A 20,342-nucleotide genomic window follows, 5' to 3' on the forward strand; every position below is an offset into this window, starting at 1 on the left:
CAATCTTGTCTGCAGCCTAAGCAACTGTCTGTCTCTTCCCCCCCGCACAAAGTGTGTGCGATGCTCCCATCTCACATGGGTGTTATGAAACTAGGTTGTTGTCTGTGCAGCTTCACAATTGTAGAGGCAACAATGAATGAGAGCTTTTGCAAATATTCAGTAATTGTCTGATGACCAGAAAGCTTCTACTGGAGGATAGAGCCTGCATTTAAAACTTCTGTACCTCCTAACTGTAACACTGTGTGGCTTTCCAGAGATATTTTTTGCACACCCCTAATCATTATACTACTGCACTTTAAACCTCAAAACAGATCCACACTGACACGGGTCTGAGGGCTTGATTTGGTATCCCTTAACATAGCTTCAAAGCAAGTACCTTCATTGAGACAACAAAATGTCCTGTCCCTCCAGGCTGAGCTTCTAGGCCCAGTGCCCACTGATTTGTTCCCTAATGATCCTGATCCTGCCAGCTCGAGGCTGCTAAGCACAAGTGCTGGTGAGCCATGTGTGCAAGGCAGAAAGTTCAGAAGGCAGGAATTCCTGGAGCAGCAAGAGGAGGGGGACATGACAGGAAGAGGGGACTGATAGTTCGCTGAAAAGCCTATCACAAATAGTGCAAGAATAACAGTTCTCTGTCATGGCTACAGATTCCCTTATCTGGGAGAGTGAAGCGGTGGAGCCTGTCGACACTTCGGCCTCGCGCCCTGCTCTGCTCTCAGCCGCCTGCAGATACAGAGTGGCTTGAACAAGTTCCAGTGCTCGCTCTTGGAGCTTCCCAGGACCCTGCATCACAGCGTGGCACCGTTGGGCAGCCGGGTGACATCACTGCCAACAGCCATGTAGGTGCTTCCTGTGTCACATTCCCAACTGAAGAGCCTCTTGCCAAATCCTTGTCATTCTACATGGTCTTTTTAGGAACAAATGGTCTAATTTTAGCCTGACTGCCACAAATATCTTCCTGAAATAGACTCTGACTCTCTTCTGGCTTGTGCATGTTCTTGAGAGTTTAAAAACAAAGTCCCTAGTCCTTAGGGTCCACAGCTAAAGCCTCTGTCAGCCTAAATTTGGGCAGTAAGAAATACTGAGAAGTGCAGCAAGGAAGCTGTTGTCACTGTTGGACATATACTGAGCTGAGTGAGGACAGGAATGTTCCAGAGAGGCAGCAACTCAGGTGATGGCACATCACAAAGTTGTAGGGATCTGGTCCAATCTGGATGAGTTGTTCTGTATTTTAAGGACTTTGCAATAGAAAGAACTTGCTTTGTGGGCTGGCTGCAGCCAGATATGGCATATAGTGAATGGACTTACTCAAGTGTCCTCTGTGGTTTGCCTAGGATGGTGCATTAGAGCAATTGTCCTTTCTTTTATGGGCCTAACTAGATGAGCACTGGCCTAGGAGTCAATAAACTGTGGTTCTGATCCCATAGCAAAGTCAGTTCATACCTCTCTGTGCTGTCCTTGTAGGGCATGTGCAGCAGTGACCTGCCTTGGGAGCAAGTAAAAAGCACTTATAGAAGAATTAGAAGTTACTGTGAAATGAGGACAAGGAGCACAAACTCCATAAAATAACTGGGCTTTTATGCTCCTGCCTTTTGCTGTTTCCATGAGCTTGAACATGTGAGCTCTTGTATGAAGGATCAATGCAAGCCTGAACTGCTGTTTTTAATTAGCAGAGTAAAAAGCCATGTCTTTAAAGAACTCTCTAAATAGGAAAGGAAAAAATGTTTTCTGGCAGCTGTTGTCTTTATGTTGCTCTCTTGGGAGTGACATGCACACCCCTTATGTTCCTTTACACCTGCTAATGAAGCAGCTCCTTGTACTGGCAGGTCAGTTGATCAGCTAATGGACTCCCTGCAGTCTCCAATGCACCATGTCCTGGAGGATAAATAGGAAAAGGCAAAAAGCCTTTGGGGATCCAAATGAATTCCCGGCTGACTTATGCATGGGGCCTTTTCTGAGTAGTACTGAAAGCAGGCACATGAGACAAAGAACAATAGCCCCTGAGATTGTCACCCTGGGGTTTGCCAGGGTCGCTGGGTGTATGGCCTAGCCTGTGCAGGGTGTGAGACTGTTAGCCAGGGGAGCTTCCCAGCTTGCCATCATTCAGCTGGGGACTAAAAATACTGTTGGCTCATATAAAGTGAGTGCAAAGTGGTTGGTGTTACTGAATACTCTAAAGGCCAAATGCTTGGCACCTGGCTCCAGCTGGGCTTTAATGAGTGAGAACCAAAGTGGCAGTAGGGCTTCATGCACTGAGCATCCCAGCAGGAGCTGGAAATACACCAGCACGTTAAGGGAAGGACAGAAGGGACTTGGGGAGCAGGACTTCTCCATTCTGGGTGAGCACCTGAATTACCCCGAGTGCTGCACAGTCTGGGATAGCTTTTGTTCTCTTTCTCCAGCAGTATCATCCAGGATGTTTGAAACGTCACTGGCAAGAACTTTGTCAAAATGATTAATTTCAATGAACTATTTTTGTTTCTAGCTTCCCACTCCCCTCTCATTTTGATGTGTGCCTTTAATTACAAACTTCTTAACACCCTGAAAAGCAGTGCAGAGCCTACTAATTAGATAACTCACTGGAGGTAATTGAACAAGTTATTAGCAGAATCAAGTGCTCAGCCTTGATTTTTTTGGCTTCCATTTCTGCATCTGGGCCACGGAGACCATCTAAACTGTCCTGGAATGTGTGAGAGTAGGGAACAGTCGTTGTCAGAGTGGGTTTTGGAATGAGGAACAGCTAGAAGCTGACAAATACTCCAGGATATATGCTATTATCTATTTCATCTTATTAGTCTGCCTCTCTTTTTACCTGCTCTCTGATTTCAAAGGCATTTTCCCATTTAATGCCTGGTCTTCAAAGACTTGTTTTGCCCTGCTGTCCTCCATCTCAAGAGGAAAATGCTGTGGCAACTCAATGACATTCCCTTCTCCTTTCACTGCTTGTGACAAAGGGTGTGTGGGACTAGAGTCCAGTCTTCTCTTGGCAGCCCAAAAGGGTGCTTAAAGGACTGTCTGCACCACTTACGAGGCAGGTCTGTAATGACACCTGGCGTTCAGTCTAGGAAAGTGCTGGTTATCGTACCGCCCTGCTCTGGCCTTGTACGAATTCAAATGTGAACAGGCTGGCTGAGGGGGGAAACAGACGTTCTTGTTTCTAGATCTGCTGAGAGGACCAGGACAGCTTGATTTTCCAGACTCTGCATTCCATGTAACTCAGCAGTATGCTTGGTGCGGGATGGCTAAAAGAATCCGTGAGATCTTCATGGAAATGAAATGTAACCTTTGAGTGATGCTCAGGGGATGCTATGGAGAAACTCAGTTTGTATGTCAAATTAAAAAATGGAAACTGTTTTTATCCCTACAGGATTTGTCTAGTCAAAGGTACGTCTCTGTACCTTTCACTAGGTTGAAATCCACTATCCCATCATAGAATAAACTTGAGATTTTGTGTTAGTCTGATCCAGACCCAGATTTTCAGTCCAGAAAATGTTTCATCTTACCAAAAGTCAGTCTCGGAGTTAGGCCAGCTGATCTGGTACAGCCTCAGCCTTCATCCACTCTAAGCTTTTTTGTATGTTAGGCAGAGACAGCCCAAGAATCTTTGGAAACCAAGCTGCTGTATCAAAGCATTGTCAAAATGCATAGAAAGCAGCTTATCACTACTTCTGCTCTGGAGAGGGATTGTTCAGAGTTAAACCAAAGCACGCTTCGTTAATAAACACTAATTGCTGTCTATCGTCAAGCACACAGGGCCATTTTCTACATTTTCTAAATGAAACATCCACATTGAAGCCTCTGAAGATCAGAACAGGCTCAATTTTCTATGCAAATAATTTGCCTCTGATCTTGACCCAGGATTTTCATAACAATTAGAGACAGCATGGGGCTCCTGGGCTCTGAGCTGCCCTGCGGTACCCAGCTGTCCATCGCCATCTCCCCGGTGGTGTTCCTTTCATGCCTGCTTGTGAGTGGATCTGTGCACCTGAGGCATTTTCTTTCACTGACTTGAAAATCATGGCTCTTCAACAACATTTATCTCTGTCCCCTCTTTCTTCCCCACGTTTGATCCCACTGGCTGAGTGCTGACGGGAACCAGATGAAAGGATTCCAGCATTTCAGTATCCACACTGGGCATCAACCTGGATTTATATATGTGGTTTTGAGTACATGTGATTGTGTATTTGTTTAATGCTATGTGAGCATGCCTGTGCACCTTCTGCACATCTCCAGCAATACCATCAAGGAGTATTTAAAAAAAGCAACACACCACTGTCCCCTTGGTTTCAAGAGACTGACTTTAAAAAGAGGGGCTTTTTTGACGTGTTTGATTTGTATTCCTCATGGCTTTCTGTGATGCAGCTTGCTGTAATATGATTTACATTTGTTTTCTTTGGTGTGAAAGTATTGGAGCAACTTACCAGATACCTTAATGCGAAAATCTTAACCACATGCTTGCAGATATCTTTTAACAGAAATAAAATTGTATTTGCACCCATGTAAATATTTCATGTAGAAAAATTCTGAGATCTGGGAAGGGAAGTTGTGCTTGAGATATAAAAAGCTAACAAGATATTTTGCTTAAGTTGTGAGACTGGAGCGACTATTGTGATCATTGAAGCAAAATCCTACAGGAGTTGAACCACTGAGTTTGCTTGAAGTAATTCTTGCCTGAACTGGTGAATGTGTTTTTAGAATAACATCTGATGTTGATGCCTAAGACACTACTGATAGAGTTAGTTCTGTGATTCATTCTGCTTCGTGTAGAAACAGGCATATTAGATTTATCATTAATAGTTCAGCCTCCAGTTTTGGCTTTTTTATCAGCAAGACCAAGTAGTTCTTTAGCTGACCTTCGAAGATCCCCAGCCCTTGAGAGCAAGTTGACCTAATCACCTCAGGCTACGCTTGCTTTGTGTAGAGCCACAGAGACACTGCTACAGTGACTTTCTCTGAGCTGACTGAAGGGAGCAGCTCTTGGCTTTCATTCTGTAAGGAGACAACTTACATGAGGTTTTTCAGTTGTTCTTATTAGCCAAGTGAATGACAAAGAGATACACCGACCAACTTCCTTTACAGCTTATAAAGCTACTTTTATTTTGGCAAAAAAAATTAAAGACCAGTTGCAGCGTTCCAAGCTTGATTTCTTCTTAAATACATACCTTTATCTTGGTTGCCTTTTGCAACCATTAAGCACTGCCTTCCCTCCCTAAAAAAAGAACTTTGATCTGCTAAGATATTTCTTTTATGCAGTAGTAATGCTCTGCATGAACCTGTTGACTGGGAGAGGAGACAGGCCAACCCTCTCCCCCACACTCGTGCTTCTGTTCCCGTCAGAATGGTTCCCTCATTCTGGAATTGCTTAAAGAATGCAGCTAGCAGGATAGAGTTAATCATATGTGCAGCCCACTTACCAATGAATTTAATTCCGTGTAGAGTTACTAATTGTCAATGTCAGGAAGTAATTCAGTTTGTTTTGATTTTTCCGAGTCATACATAGAACAAGAATTTACTATGCTCTTCTCATCACTGCAGGGGCATCTTTTCCTCCAACAGAGAAAGAAAAGCAAATTACGATTTGATGGGAGAAATAGCTTGTCCTTCTAACGCCTTCCATACAGCTAGACTGAATCTTTGGCTCGCCGTCAACCCACCTGGTGATTGGATAAGGGCAAAAAATACATGTATGGAGAGGAGATTACTCTGTAGTGGAGAAGTAATTTAATGTTATTCACACTTCATTTGTATCTCTAAAACAATGATCAAAAAGAGTTAATCTCTTCTCCATCAGGGTCTGGTTACTCCCTCTCCTACTATCTACAGTTATACGTGCCTTGCAAGCAATAGTTTACTGGAGAGATGTACTGGCTAGCTTGAAATAAGCTGGCTCAGGCTCTGAGAGTCCTCACTGTGTTTTGACTTCAATGGCTAGATTGTGCATCACCTACAAATATAAATCTACAATAGCTTTACTGGAGTGAAGAGTGTCACATTGCTGGACATCTTTTACCTACCACTCGTACTCCTCATGGAACTCTACCTGCATGTTCATAGCTTCTCCTTGTTTAGAGACATCCTTCTAAATTTTTGTTGTTATTTTAGGTTCCCAAGTAAACCTTCTAGGTAAAAATGTGAATTTTGGCTAAGAACAAAAAGAGAATGTTATTTAAAAGAAATGTGTGTGCCTGGAGCAGTCCAATTATTTCTTATCCTGTGACATCTCGTCTACAAAACCTGGGAGACACTCACTTTTCCATGTTGCTTTAGTACCATGGTCTCCAAGCTGTGCCTGGTGTTCTAAACTGGCACCTTTGTCACCTTCCCTGAAAGCAGGCAAGCCCAGTGAAGTGGGGTTCTCCTGGAAGGAGTTTTGATGAAAGCCATTCCTCTGCTCCTGGCTCAGGCCATGGGCACTCTCAGGGGTCCAGGCTGGTCTGGAACTCCCTGGAGTGTGACTGTCAGGGCTCAGCTCATCCCAGGGTATCGCAGGGCTCTGCACCACCAGTGCTGCTCCTGCAGTGTCTGCACTGCTCTAGGGACAGAGAGGAACACACATTAGAGCTTGTATTTGCATGCAGCAGAGCCCTCTACTTGCAGGACAAAGACGCAAGTTCTACATGTCTTAGCCCTTAGCGAATGGCTCATTATCTAGGAAATCTCACCCTCCTAAACCTTCACCTCCTTACTTGTTGGACAGAGCCCTGGCTACTTTCCATCTTCTTTTTCTTGGAGATTTCTGGATTCCAGTGACACACCAGGCTGTCATTTTGGACACTGTAGTTCCTGTTACCAAGAAGCCAATAGGTTTTCATTTTGCCTTTGCCCTGGGACAAGAAAAAGGAGAGAGCAGAGAACAGCAGTTTTGATGGGATATGAAGGAGAGCAGCAAATCACTGTACCCAGGGCTACTACCTGTACTGCATTTGTTATCACTTCTTCTCTCATAAGTGGCTGCTGTTTGGAGAAAGAATTGTAATTTGTATGTGGCTTGGGTGCTAATAATTCTCTCAGTTCAGAAGAAGGCCTTGCTGATCACTGGCAGTATTGCTAAGGGTTTAAAATCAGCCTTATATCCATGTGTCTGTCATGGAGTCCTTATGTTTTCACCCCAATGCATGTGGTGCTGTGCAGGTGTAGACATAGCAGCTGTGTTTCAAAGTACACACAGTAACACTTCTGCATCGATTAGGAGAAGTAATGGATAGCCACTTCCAGCGGAATTAGCAAAAAGAGCCTCAGGGCCATGGTTAAAAATTGACTTGCAATTCACAGAAGAGCAATGGCCAAATCTATCATATCTCGTTAAATGCCTTTACTGTTGGAAATTTATAGAAAAGCTGTTACCTTGACTTCAATTTCTCCTCTCGGTTCAATTTCATATGCATCATCTGTGAGAAGGGCATCATATGTAGCAGAACTGATATGGATCTTCTGCGCTAGGATTCAGAACAGAGCATTAGAAAAGAAGGATTCCCCTATTCCCAGAAACCACACACCAGCCCTCCTGCTATATCAGCCCAGTGCTTCCACCTCCCCTTTGGAGAAGGGCAAGCTGAGGAAGAAGCACAAAGGGGAAGGTGCCTTGTTGAGGACTCAGCAACACTGTACACAGATGTCAGCTAAAACATAGAAGCAGTTTGGCAGGTTAACAGACCAATTGACATGACTCTGCAGTGCTGCACCGGGTATCTCTGCACAACAGCATTGTACAGCAGTAAAAATAGGTGGCATTGGTAGCAGAGGCAGCATAAAAGAAAACATGCACTGCCTGCTGCTATGTAGCCGTGGTGTTTCTACCTAATGCCTTTTGTGTTAAAGTCCTTTAAAATCAAACTTCGCTTACCTTCTGCTATTTGGCTTTTATCACCTTCTTTCTCCTCTTATTTCCAATCACTTTCCAGAAATGATATAAGGGATGTAACTCTACTTGCCCGTATGAATACACAAGAGTTTCCCTTGCTAATTTGTTAACTGGTACACGTACAGGAATAGTGGGGACTGCAGGTCATGCATGTGCTAGTTCTTCAGATCTATGCTAATTAGTTCTCTAGCCTGGGATATGCTGCAGAGAATGCTCCTTCTCCTGTGTGAACTTTACTTCACACTTGGCAGTGCCCAGTGTGAGGGGGAATCAGGGGTTTCCCTTTCACTGCAGCATCTGAGAGACGTAGAGTGCACGTGTGGGCCTGACCGGCGTGTGAGGAACACACAGATTGTGCCCGAGTTGCTTACGCAAGCTGGTGGACTCCATGCGGGAGGCTGTGTTTACCGTGTCCCCAAAAAGGCAATACCGAGGCATTTTGTACCCCACAACTCCAGCTACACATGGTCCTGAGAAAATACAAGGCAGAAAGGGCCTGTTAAGAAACATGTGGAAAAAGTACAGGAAGATGCCAAATGCAGACACCTTTGCTAGTCACTCTGGATCCTCGGAGAGCAATAGGAATTGGGAATACTCAGTGCACCTAGGGCCTGGCTGCACAGTATTTACTTAAGGGGAGAAGTCACCATTTGATTAGCTGTAGCTAATTGGTGCTGGTATCAGGGGAAGATGCACTTTGCCAGCACTAAATTGTTTCACAGCCCTTTCAACGCTGATGCAAGCAAAAGTCATTTCGTCCCACTGTTACTGCTGGAACCAGGAGAAATACTCATGAGTGAATGGCTCGTACAGAAATGCGGAATTCTTTTCTCCTCACACAGTTAGTCTGTGTCTTATTCTCTTTTTCTCATGTCTCCACCTCAGCCCATGTACCTGTATGTATCCCAGCCCGCAGCTGCAGTCTGCCCATTGGCATATGAGGGATCACAACCTGACGAACTGCTGCCACCAGATCCAGAGACATTTTGGCAATCTCATCAGCATGTCTGGTGCCATTCCTCTCTGGCAGGCCGCTTGCTACCATGTAGGCATCACCAATGGTTTCCACCTGATGGGAAGGGGCAGGTATCACTAACTGGCAGACGATAAGCTTTTTTTTTTTTTTTTTCAAAAGGGGATCAAAATAAAATATATCTCAGCTGTCCACCACTTGCCAAGCTGTGGTGTAGTCCCTGTGTGATGGTGGGTCTGGGATTTCATGGCTTTTTGCCAGCTGACCTGGTGTATTTGATATTCGCTAGGGAACCAAGTAAAAAAGATTTCGGCAACTTCCATATTCCTTGCCTGCAGGTTTGCACTCACCTTGTAAACATCATAAGACTCAATCCTGCTGTCAAAGCAGATGTACAGATTGTTGAGCATCTCAACAACTTGCAAGGGAGTACAGGAGGCAGCAATGCTTGTGAACCCCACGATGTCCGAGAAAAAGATAGTCACCTGTCACAGGGAGAAGGAAAGTGTGAAGCTAAGGTCTCAAGGCAACAGTGGCAGAGCCTTTGAAGAGTTTGGGGATTTGTGAAATTCTGAGCAGAACAGCCTAAGGCACAGGCTGCACGTAGAACAAAGGTTGCAGAACTGAATAGATACAATCCCAAATTAACAAGCTCTGGCTCTGAGTTATTCTCTATTACTTTGACAGATAAACTTTGGAGCTAAACACAATTTTATCAACTGCACTTCTCTGAATGCCTTGTGCTAGATGGGAGACTGAAAGTCAAATGCTTTGAATCTTGTGAGCAGTGATCAACAGCAGTGATTACTTACAGAAGTAGGGCCTGATTTTTAAAGTGATGTAAACTGGTAGAGATCAAAACAAGGTATCTGAACAAACAGCAAAATAAAAACTCAGTTGCTGCCTCTGCCCTTGTTGAATCAGGAAATATTAACTGGATTTTGTTTCTCTTGAAATTATGTTTATCTTTGTTATGATCAAGTAATTTACAGAGAAATTCACTGTGTGAAAAAATCAGATTTATAAAAGGTAGAACAACAGAAACTGTAATAACTGAGTTGAGGAAGGGAAATGTGTGTTACAGCTGTTGGAAAAAAATTGTTTCTTCTCTGTGCTGCCTGAACTTTGTTAGTGTTTAGAGTAAAATTGTTCTGCAGTTCATCCTTGGTAATACCAATTAATCTGGAAGAGCCACCTTTTCACTCTCTGCCTTGGTTCAGCTACTTTTGATGTCATGACTATTGTGAATTATAATTAATTGTGCAATTACAGGTTGCTATTTTGATAATGACACCTACAAATTAAATGCAAATATTTATTATTGTGTTTCACAGTTGAAAGTAACAGAGCATCCAAGGGAAAAAGACTGAATAGAATTGCAGTTACTGTAGCATGAGGATTTGTGCTGCAGACTAGGTAGCACAGCTGCTAAATTCAGCATTGACAGCAGCATGCATGTGAGGCAGAGCTGCAAATAAACGGGTGCCTGCCCCAACCCTGCCCTCGTTTTTATGGCGACAGGCTTCATTACAGTTACACACTTGGGCTACGAGATCATCCATCCCTCTCATCCTTCTCTAAGTCTGATGCTCTTTTCAGTCATGTTTATGGAATCATACTGACAAGTACAGGCAGGATTTTTCCTATCTTGTTTTTTTGTGATTCTTCCCGTTTTACAAAGAGGAAACTCATTTGTTGCTCCTGTGTACTCATGGTCTAATGATGCTGACTGGCTCTCATGAATAGGCTTTTAACCCAAAGAAGATAACTTGCTGATATAGGATCTTTGACACCTAAAGCTACATTTCTGAAAAGTTCAGCTTTTCTTCCTTCCCCACCAGCTTTATGGCACACTGCACAGCGCTTTCCAAAACCCATCATGCCTATTTGGATTTCCATCCACGCTCAACTATGGGTGCAAAACCAGATTCCTCAACATGGTGGCAAGGTAGGTGCTTTTTTAGGTGAATACTTTTCTGTCCTTGTTGACAACATCCTTTCCATTTGCTAACCTGATCATAGTTTTCTGCCTCAACTTTTTGGCATTTTCTTAGCTGCTTGGCCACAGATTTTGGCAACATCTGGTGTAAGAGGTCCTCAGCTAGCTGCCTCTCCCTTTTCAAGTCCTCTGTCTTTTCCTTCAGGTTCCTGGCATAATTGTGTATCCAATCTGTTGTTTGCTTGAAGGACATCAGGATTATGGGGTAAATAAGGCAGGCTATCACTAACAGACTGATCTTAAGGCTCATTGTGGACAGGATTTCTTTAGATTTCTTGATGAGCTTTTCCTGTCCCTTCTGCAGTAGGCAGTGCTGTACGTAGTCCAGTCCCTTTACCAAGGCTTCAGTGGACACAAATTCGTCTGAGCCCAGGAATGGGGTGAAAAAAGAGATTCCTCCGTAGTGTGTGAAATAAAGTGATAGATTGTTGTTATCCATCCAGCACGTGTGTACACTCTCTGATGAGAAGATAGCATAGTTCAGAAGGGAAAAAAATTGATGCAATGTTGTTTGAAAGCTTGTAGAAGCTGGCATTAAGTGAGCTTTAAGCATGGCTTCTCTTATTCGAAGGACGAGTTTAAAAGCTACTATGTCTGCCCAGTCAGGATTGTATCTCATAGCTTTGAGGTCTTCATGGGGATTACTAACACGCTCCAGCAGTTCAGAGATCACTGTGGAGAGCAGCTGGCTGGCTTCAGTACCCCCTGTGCTATTTAATTTTTGTCTCATGTCAATGATGTAAAATCTACAAATAGATATTTTCTCCTTCTTGCACTGGCAATTCTTACAGTACAGTTCTGCTTCACTTGCCTTGCAGAGGGAGTTTAAATTCCCCCATAGCTGAGCATGAAATGATCTATTCCTCTTGTCTGCTGCGGGGAGCAGCCAGCTGTGCCTTTCTTCCTGCAGGAGATAGATGAGGCGAGCAGCCCAAAGGTTTTCACAGGAGACAAGTTCCTGAAGGGCTTTCCCTGTGTTGCTCCGTATTTCCAAGCTGTTGCTCAAATCAAAAGAAATGGCTCCAAGGAGGCTGCAGAGGGAGACCAGGCATGCTGTCAAAATCTTTTGAACTGTTTTTCTACCACCAGCGTTGGAGGAGGCAGAACGTCTGGGGAAAAAAAAAAAAAAAAAGAAAATAAAAATAATAATAAAAAAAAAGAGTGGGGATGTCTGATCTCTGAGGTGTTTCTTGCAACTCTGGAAAACATAACTGGAGCTAGTAGTGATATTTAACAATTCACATGAGTTCTGAAGCAAAGTACAGGGATCATATGCTAGCTGAATGTTATTGAAAGACATATTTTATTATATTTTGTTCCACCTGACATTTTATTTTAAAAGAAAACGTGTAGTAAAGAGACTGTTTCCATGACACGATCAGAGCTGCAGATACACATGAATGAAATCATACAGGTTTTCTGTGAGTGTTAAGACTGATAAAATAATTTGCTTTAGGCTTTATTCGCTGTGGTACTTCTATCCAAATATTAAAGAAGGCCATGAAAAGATGGGTTACTTATTTCAGAGATCACAAACAGGAACTGTTGAATTTTTTCAATCAAACTTTTGAATCAAACTTTTAGAATTTGTTCTTAATAGGAATTTCCAGGTGATGAATAATTTGTGCTGATGTCTTCAAATCAGCTTAGTCGTTTCCACAATATTGTCTAAATATTTCAAAAGGAGAATGAATCAAATTTCAGTTTTGTTTCAGTTTTTACCGAAGCATATACATATCCAATATTTACTTTCAAGCTTCATGATTACCTTTTCTATCCTGCTCTTTCATGCTGCACATAATTGACACCATGCTCCATACAGCAAAGTAACATTTAATGATTTTCATTTTCAGAACTATTAATCAAACATTTACAATCTTACATTAATGATACTCATGAAAACAATTAGGGATGTTATGCTGAAGCTGGCAACTCCTGAATAACTGGGCAACCCTTCTTTCCACTGATAAAGAACAAACCAGGGGACTGGGTTGCTGATCAGTCCATTCAGCTCAGTCTTTTTTTTTCTGTCTTGTTTTTCTTTTTCTCTACATAGCAGAGATGATGGAAAAAAGCCCTCCTCGGATCCCCTGCTCTTTCAGATAGGTGAAATTACATTTCTAATAAGATAAATAAAAACCCAATAAAGCCTGCTATTTCTCAGCAGAGGCTGATATTACACAAAACAAATTCCTGCTGGACTTTTTGCAGCAGAATGGTGGTCAATTGTTGGGAAGTAGAAGAAAAGTAATAAAAGTACAGTCCACAAAGATCATAAACAGCCATGCTTTCTCTTATTTGTTCAATACAATTTAAGTTTAATAATATATATATTTCTTTTCAATCCAAATGTGACAACTGCAAAATGTCTGACTGAAAGGAACCGCAAGCCTAGAAAAATTTCTCTCAACCTAGATGCATTTCTGTTCTCGCAACGAACTTCCAATCTTTTCCTTACTCTGTCTACCACTTACCTCTGAGTCACTTGTCCTCTGTTTTTAATCAATCATTTTACTCTCAAATCCACCTAAATATGTACCAGGAGGGAGAAGAAAAACACAACAAAAATCCACCTTGATTTGATATTGCCTACCTTTTATTACAATGAAAGAAGTATAAATAGGGGCTTTACGTAGTACTAGGCTAAAAGGTGGTGATTCTGCTTGTGCTTTGCAAAAAATTTGCATTTATGTCTGTGTCAGCCAACAGTGACAGCTGAGAGGTCTTCACCTGGCATCCGAATGACTTAAAAACGAGCAATGGGGACATGAAGGAGGTAGGTCTGCAGAGACCCTGCTGGCACTCACCGTGGGGTTTTTTTTCCTTTCCCTTGCCAGGTCACAAGATCCTGGGGTGTTTAAAAACCTCTCTGTAAAAGCATTTTGCAGCGCTCCCACACTCACCTGTGTGAACCCACTCGCACCCGTGCTGCCTTCCTGTTAGGCATTGCCCCTGCGTGCTCTGGTGATTCCCGCTCGCAGAGCTGGGGTCCCGACTGCTGCATGCCTGCTGCCTGCAGCCCTGCCTGTGCCTCTTCACACCCCCTGCCCCCCCGGAGTTGATCCTGTGGCTCTCTGACTCTGCCCGCTGCCCAGCCTACTCGCAGCAGGCTCACGGCTTCCCCCAGGTGAGTGAGGGTAGCAAGCTCCAGCCCAAGGCAGGGGAAGGGTGGTAAAAGGTCTCCAGCATGATCACTAAATACAGGCTCTGGTCCCAACAATACACAAGTAGTAACAGGGACGCATTTTTTTTTCATGGTGCAAAAAATGGTGTTTATTGCAGTATGGTTAGGTATAATACTCGTGTTGTTAAAAGCATAATTTTCCAGCACTTTGTGATCAAAGGTGTCGCAATTATGACTTTATTCCAACTGTTTTCCTTCTTGGCGCCTATCATCCAGTTCTCTTTGGATTAGTTGCTTGCCATAACCTACAAAAATGTAAAACAAGTGAAAAATCAGATCATGAGACCCAGAATTTATGAATAGTATATGTTGCAGTCAAGATGCAGGATTTAAATAACTGAAATAAGATTTCTGCTTCTCACTTTTTAGATTAAAGTTTATACAAAATTAAAAAAGAATTTATGTTCGAGGCTTGAGCAGCATGCACTGCCTGCTAGGATGCAATTGCAACAATCAGTGATATTGATGAATACAAATTTGAGTAATTAGTTCTGAAGTCATACCAGTAAAATCTTTATGACTATAAATATAGCTCCTAGTATAAAGGGAGAATGCGTTCCTAAACACTGAGACTTATTTAAAAGTGAAAATAATTTGGATAACTTTAAGAAGTGGATACTTTACTTTTGCTACAGAGATTGCTTTTGCACTGGTAAGGGCTTGTCTGCAGCGGTTACTTGTGTGTAAAGTAGCGTTTGAATCAAAAGTGATACAGCTCCCCAAGCAGGTGGCAGAAATCCCAGTCAGAGAGAACCTCAGAAATAGCTGAGTGTCTGTATTCTCTAGCAGCAATACCTAGAACCTTACCTGCTGGATCCAGCTATTGTAAGCAGAGACCCGAGTGAAGACAGAAGGCTTGTGATAGTAGTTGCAGCCGAGAGAAGAGCCAAAGCTGACGATACCGTGCACTTCCCACTTGCCATCAGCAGCCTGGCAGTTCAGTGGGCCACCAGAGTCCCCCTGGGAGGAAGAGGCACACAGTTAATGGCAGTCATAGTGTGAATGGCTCCTCTGTGGGTTTTTAAGCTTTCCTTCCCATCAGGCCTGTTTGTGTCTGAAACCAAGCCCTAAGAGCAGTGTTCTCTGGACTCACATTACAACTGGAGGTGATTCCATCCCCACCAGCGCAAACCATGGAGCGTTTCACTGTGCTTCCCCACCAGGAAGACTTCGAACAAGTTGCATAATCCACCACCAGCAAAAGGCCTTGCTGCAGGTCATCTGGAAGAGCTCCATTTGCTGGGAGGGAATAGAGGCAAAGGAGTCATGGTACCAGCTGGCACTGAGGGAAGAACAAAGCTGCATTGTTAAGTTTCTCCCAGTATCAGAGTACTTTCTCCAGGTGAGAAACTCCATAGGGGCTCTGTTCTTATATATATATATATATATATATATATATATATATTAGGCCTTAACTTATTAATAATTTGTGTTCCATTTAAAAATGTCTCATTGTTAGAGAACAGTTACTCAGTGAGGTATGTTAGGGTTAGCAAATTCCCCAGTCTGCACGCTGTTAACATTTGTCTTACAATAGCTTCTAAAAGCTTAGTACGGGGCCCTCTAGTGCATTACTCGCCCCATTACAAGCTAAATAAACTTAAAAGGCAGGGAAAAAATTGTATTGTGTGAGTGAAGTGGTGCCTGATAAACTGCCTCACTACATTGAGGCTGAGGGGATCTTGAGCACCATCAACAGCCTTCTTCCAATCAATCCAAAGGAGAAGGCAGTACTGAAAGATTCTGTTCCACAGTTTTGCAAATGTCCAAGTACTTACTCTGCAGTCTTCCCCATCCTGTCACGTAGCAGGCAGTGTCGGATGATAGGATGCTTCCTGCAGTGGGGAGGCAGGCCAGCTGAATGTGGTCACTTAAGGTAACGTGTTCAGTGAGCTTGATCAAAGCAATGTCATACCTGTGGTCATATGCACACATTTGAGAGTGAGGAAGAGAAAGGGAAGGGGTGAAGAGGTTTGCAAATAGATTAAGACACAGTAGCATGCATACTTAGCAGTTATACAGTACTTGGCCTATTCAAAAGAGATGCAAGGGAGCAAGGAGGCCAGTACATAAACAGTAAAGATTCCTCCACCCTCAAAGTAGTGGGGAAATCCATGGACTGGAAAACTGTTCCCTGAAGAACTGTACACTTTCCTGTTGGCAGCTTTCTGTAAATTGCCTTTTATAGGTTCTTTTCAGCAAAACCAAGCATGTGTTAGGACTAACTCCAAGGACCTGGAAACTGAGGAGATTTGTTCACTAGTGCCCTTAGCCTGCAGCAGGACATAGGAGTCCTTGAGCAACAAAGATATGAATACCATTGATCAATAATACTCTGTGTGCTGTGCATAGGAAGGCTTCAAAGTCTGTTGTATAAATTAATAAATCATTGCATAGAACAGCTTTCCACCAAAGCATGAGCGTGCAAACTGGTGTCTGAAAATACAACTAATCAATAAGTAATTAATATTGAAAATTCTTTATCTTCTCTTGAGGAGGAAAGGTACAAACTGGACATTCAAGTCTCATCTATGAGCAAACATTTAGAAGTACCACTGTAACCTGTAACAGGAGGCCCTAAACATTTATGCATTTAGCTGCCACAACTTGGGGTGGGTGGGATTCAGGCAGTTTGATTTTTGCCCTGCATCTAATAACTGAAAAAATACTTGCCACCAACTTACCCATTTGCAACACTCTGTGAATTCCAGTTCTCGTTCACAACTATTTTTTCTGGAGAAAGTGCAATTGATCCTTCTTCTTCAGTTTCTAGGTTGTATTTTCCAAGAAATACTCGATAAGTCTTAGAAGAACTGGGCAAGAAAAGGACAAACATTCAGTTATGCAGCTGCTGGCTTGCTGCTTAGGCATCTGTGTCTTTGCCACCTGAGATACTCAGTAAGAATATCCTAAGACTGTAATCTCACATCACATACGATTTGTCTGGAGGTGAGCCAATGTCTGACTGATTTGCTAAGGACAAAGCATTGTGTGCTGAGCTTAATAATCGTTTCATCTCCTAGCCGTCCTGTCAACTCCTGCTTAAGGCTTTGTTAACAAACTCAAGATGCCTCCAATCTTTGCAGGATTCAGCTCGTATTCTTCAATGAGGTGAACAATATGGACTGCTTTTTTGACAGTGATAAACAGCTTCGCTGATAAACAGCTGTGTGATAGATATGTAGAATTTATAATAATAATAATAATATGTAGCAAATCCTGCTTATTTCATGTTACGATGTTTTCTACAACTTAGTGTTATGGTAACCAAGAACTCTAGGTACACATTCAAGGACATATGCTACCAAACCAAAATGGGGTTGTGTTTGTGGAAACAGTTTTAATGATGAAAGGGGATAGCTGTACCTGATTACTGGCCCATAATACGAAGAGCTTACTGAAAATGACGGGTATATTCAAAACATTTGTGATTATTTCTTCAGGGAGTGGACTGATTAGCTAATCTGCGGATCTCACTCCTACATGTATTATAGAACAGGCAACGGAGTGGAATTTTAATAGCAACTTGAAATCATAATGATATTTGAAGTTATTTACAGAAAACTATGAGTATATAATTCTGGTAATTGTGTGTGTGGGGTTCCCTTCTACTTTTATTTTTAAAAAATGAAAAGGTGTCATTCTTCTTCTGGCCTATTAGTTATAATCAAAAGATATGATGTGAAACTTGGAGATCTTAACTGGGAAAGGGAGAACTGGCATTAATACAGTTTTGCTTAATCTATCTCTGGTCATGCACTGCTTCCTGGGTACAGACTTTAATTCCGTTATTTACCTGATGCAGTGTGCAGCTGTCATCACCCAGTTGGTTGCGATGAGGATTCCTCCACAGGTGTGGTGCCATTTACCACTTGAACTGTATTGAAGGGAGGCCTAGGATCAATGTATCAAGTAAGGCTCAGATTTTTGCTTACTGATTTTTCATTGTTGCACTTTCTTCCTGCAACCAGAACACAACTTGCTGCTGGAAGATGGTGGGAGGCTTTTAAGTAACAAGTTTCCAACTCCTGGCCACAGAAAAGGTTTCCCTCCTTCCCTATGATCCAAAAGCTTGATTTTTTTTTAAATGTTGTTTCTTCCAAAGTTCTCACTAAGCCTGGCCCAAATAGAGCATTTCATTTGCTTCAGAAATGTATTTTTTAACTCCATGTACAACTATGCTCCAGTAAGCATTGTATGCTCCTCTGAATTTCAGTGTCTTCGTGCTTAAATATGGGATAGTGCCAAGACTACTGAAAGAACACAAAAGCCTACATAACTAGCAAGAGGGTGGCACATTCAGAGGTTTCTTAAAAAGACTGGAAACTTTGGGATTGATCAGAATGTAATATTCAAAACCTAAGATATGCCAGGCAAGATGCATCAAATGAAATATAAAACCTGGTTTTGTTCAGCTGTGTTGTGTGAGGGTAGCACAACCCAAATCGTTCCAGGGAAAGCACAAAGCGACTAACCTGCCAGGGCCAGCTGTATGGTCTTGCATCTTCCCCTCCAACAACTCTAGACACAAGGGGGGGGTAGGCAGGAACCCCGCAGCCAAAGACTAGAAGACATACGAATAGAATGTGTGTTTTAAAAATAGGAAGTTTAACAAAATGTCTGAGAGGGGGTTTTTTTCTTAAATATAGACTGTGTTTGTACAAAACATTGCAAGGTACAAATATAGGCTGTGATTTAATGCGAAGATACAGCCATCAGTCAACTGACCAATGTTATATAAAGCCTGTTTGAATTGTTTCATTTTTCTGACAGATAATCAAATCAAGTCAGCTTAACCAAATTCTCATGTGTCAACTGAGATGCAGGTGCTAGCCAATGCAACAATTTGACATAGATTAATTGTATTTTAGTGTATTCAAGCTAAGTAAAATAACTGAATTTGCTAAAGGCTGAGAGCAGTAATTCTAATCGAGCCCCTGTAATAAGAACAGAATAGCACAGCAGCACCTAGTTACTGTTTTGAAAGAACTTTTAAATTAACTGCCTATGCTGTATCTCTTTCGGCAATGTTGCAGTGTCTAATTTCCCCCCCAAAAAAAGGAAAGTTGCTGTTAGATTTTTAATTTGTTTTTCCTTTAAAGCTAATCCTGAAATTGGGTACGTACCTGCAGCTGCCAGAGTCAGCACAGCAAAGAGGACTCCAAGCATGATGCCAGTTAGCTGTATGATGCAAGCTTTGCTTTGCAAGCCATTTTATATGCTATCGTTTATCTCTGGGACACAGCACTTAAAATTCAGTGCTATTCTGATACCAGTGGAAAATTCTGTAATTGTGGGATAATTTTTTACATGCACAAGTGCCTAAAAGAGCCTACTTTAGATGGACCTTGGATCCAGGCTGTATAAACAACTCGGTTAAAAAAAATTTTGACTGAGTTGCATATTACCTGTAGCAGCTGTTTGCTTTCCTGTTGCCTTGCAAGTTCATCACAAAGGTGTTTTCAGAAGGAAAATGTTAAATTAATTATTCTAACACTTGACATGTCAGCAGTAACGGTGCCTGATATATTCAGACAGTGATAGATTCAGTCATGTCAGCAGGGTTAGATTAGACGATCTCTGGAGGCCCCCTTCCAACCTTAATTATTGTATGAGTCTATGATTGCTTGAAATTTTATTTTATTCTGGCTTTTATGACTGAATGGCAACTACCACTTTGTACTGACTGCAAACCTGTATCTTCTCTTCTAGATCAAGCTGCATGTGTTTTAGCATGCCATACTTCTCCAATAAAACAAGCTGTCATCACTTTGAAGTGGAAGATGCTTCAAGCGATACAAAGAACCAGCTGTCCATGATGACGGAGAAATGCTGGTGTAGCGCGGTGAGCCAGACTTCATTTCTTTCCAGTTTACCTTTAATTGTTAGATCTGTAACACATCCCTGGAAGAGAACAGGATTCCTGTAGCATTGCAAATGTGTGTTTTTACACCCCAAATCAGCATGCTGACCTGTGGTATAATGCAGTGTGAGCTTGTTAATGAAAAAGGGTAAACGGTTTTCACTAGTAGGACAAACCAGGCAAGAGCAGGCATTTAGACCACTACAGAGCTGCTGCCACAAAAGAAAGTGTCCTAATTCATTACTGGACATCTGAGATCAATGACTTGATATCAATACTTACCCTTGTGCCTCTTTCTTCCTTTTTTTTTTTTTTTGTACTATGGGAATTTTCCATCCTCTGTCACGTTTCCATTCGTCTACCCTTCACCTGAAAGACTGTTACTGGTTATTTAAAAAACAAACATCTCTATCCCATAAGCCAGGTCACGCATAGAGACCAAACTTGTTAGAATGGTAACAA

General features: G+C 42.3%; 2 protein-coding genes across 6 annotated transcripts in view; one reads left to right on the plus strand and one right to left on the minus strand.

The window, feature by feature from the left end:
• The window catches only part of CLCN6 (chloride voltage-gated channel 6), a 69,758-nt gene extending 52,889 nt beyond the window's left edge, over positions 1 to 16,869 (plus strand). The window contains exons 25-28 of one of the 5 annotated variants that reach the window (XR_012765700.1): positions 10,676 to 10,782; positions 13,536 to 13,960; positions 15,181 to 15,359; positions 16,784 to 16,869. The gene's annotated coding sequence lies outside the window, so the exon portion shown is untranslated. The remainder of the gene's footprint in view (positions 1 to 10,675; positions 10,783 to 13,535; positions 13,961 to 15,180; positions 15,360 to 16,783) is intronic. The other 4 variants (XR_012765702.1, XR_012765703.1, XR_012765699.1 and 1 more) reach the window with 4 other exon arrangements.
• LOC104333028 (chymotrypsin-like elastase family member 2A) lies at positions 14,245 to 19,186 on the minus strand. The gene is made up of 8 exons (XM_075437486.1): positions 19,144 to 19,186; positions 18,493 to 18,581; positions 17,814 to 17,911; positions 16,702 to 16,830; positions 15,796 to 15,932; positions 15,111 to 15,256; positions 14,825 to 14,977; positions 14,245 to 14,262 (listed from the first exon to the last, which is right to left on the minus strand). The coding sequence occupies exons 1-8, from the start codon at positions 19,184 to 19,186 to the stop codon at positions 14,245 to 14,247; spliced, it is 813 nt and encodes a 270-aa protein (XP_075293601.1).
• Between the last annotated feature and the right edge of the window lie 1,156 nt (positions 19,187 to 20,342).

Source organism: Opisthocomus hoazin, chromosome 16 (genome assembly GCF_030867145.1).
Source record: "Opisthocomus hoazin isolate bOpiHoa1 chromosome 16, bOpiHoa1.hap1, whole genome shotgun sequence".
Taxonomy (NCBI): Eukaryota; Metazoa; Chordata; class Aves; order Opisthocomiformes; family Opisthocomidae; genus Opisthocomus; species Opisthocomus hoazin.

Excerpts from the sequence above, each read along its gene's own strand:
- LOC104333028 (XM_075437486.1), bottom strand. The coding sequence starts at position 19,186 with ATGCTTGGAGTCCTCTTTGCTGTGCTGACTCTGGCAGCTGCAG. Across the intron at positions 18,582-19,143 it reads GCTGACTCTGGCAGCTGCAG|TCTTTGGCTGCGGGGTTCCT; the intron begins GTACGTACCCAA and ends TATGTCTTCTAG. Across the intron at positions 14,978-15,110 it reads GAATCACCTCCAGTTGTAAT|GGGGACTCTGGTGGCCCACT; the intron begins GTGAGTCCAGAG and ends TCTTCCTCCCAG.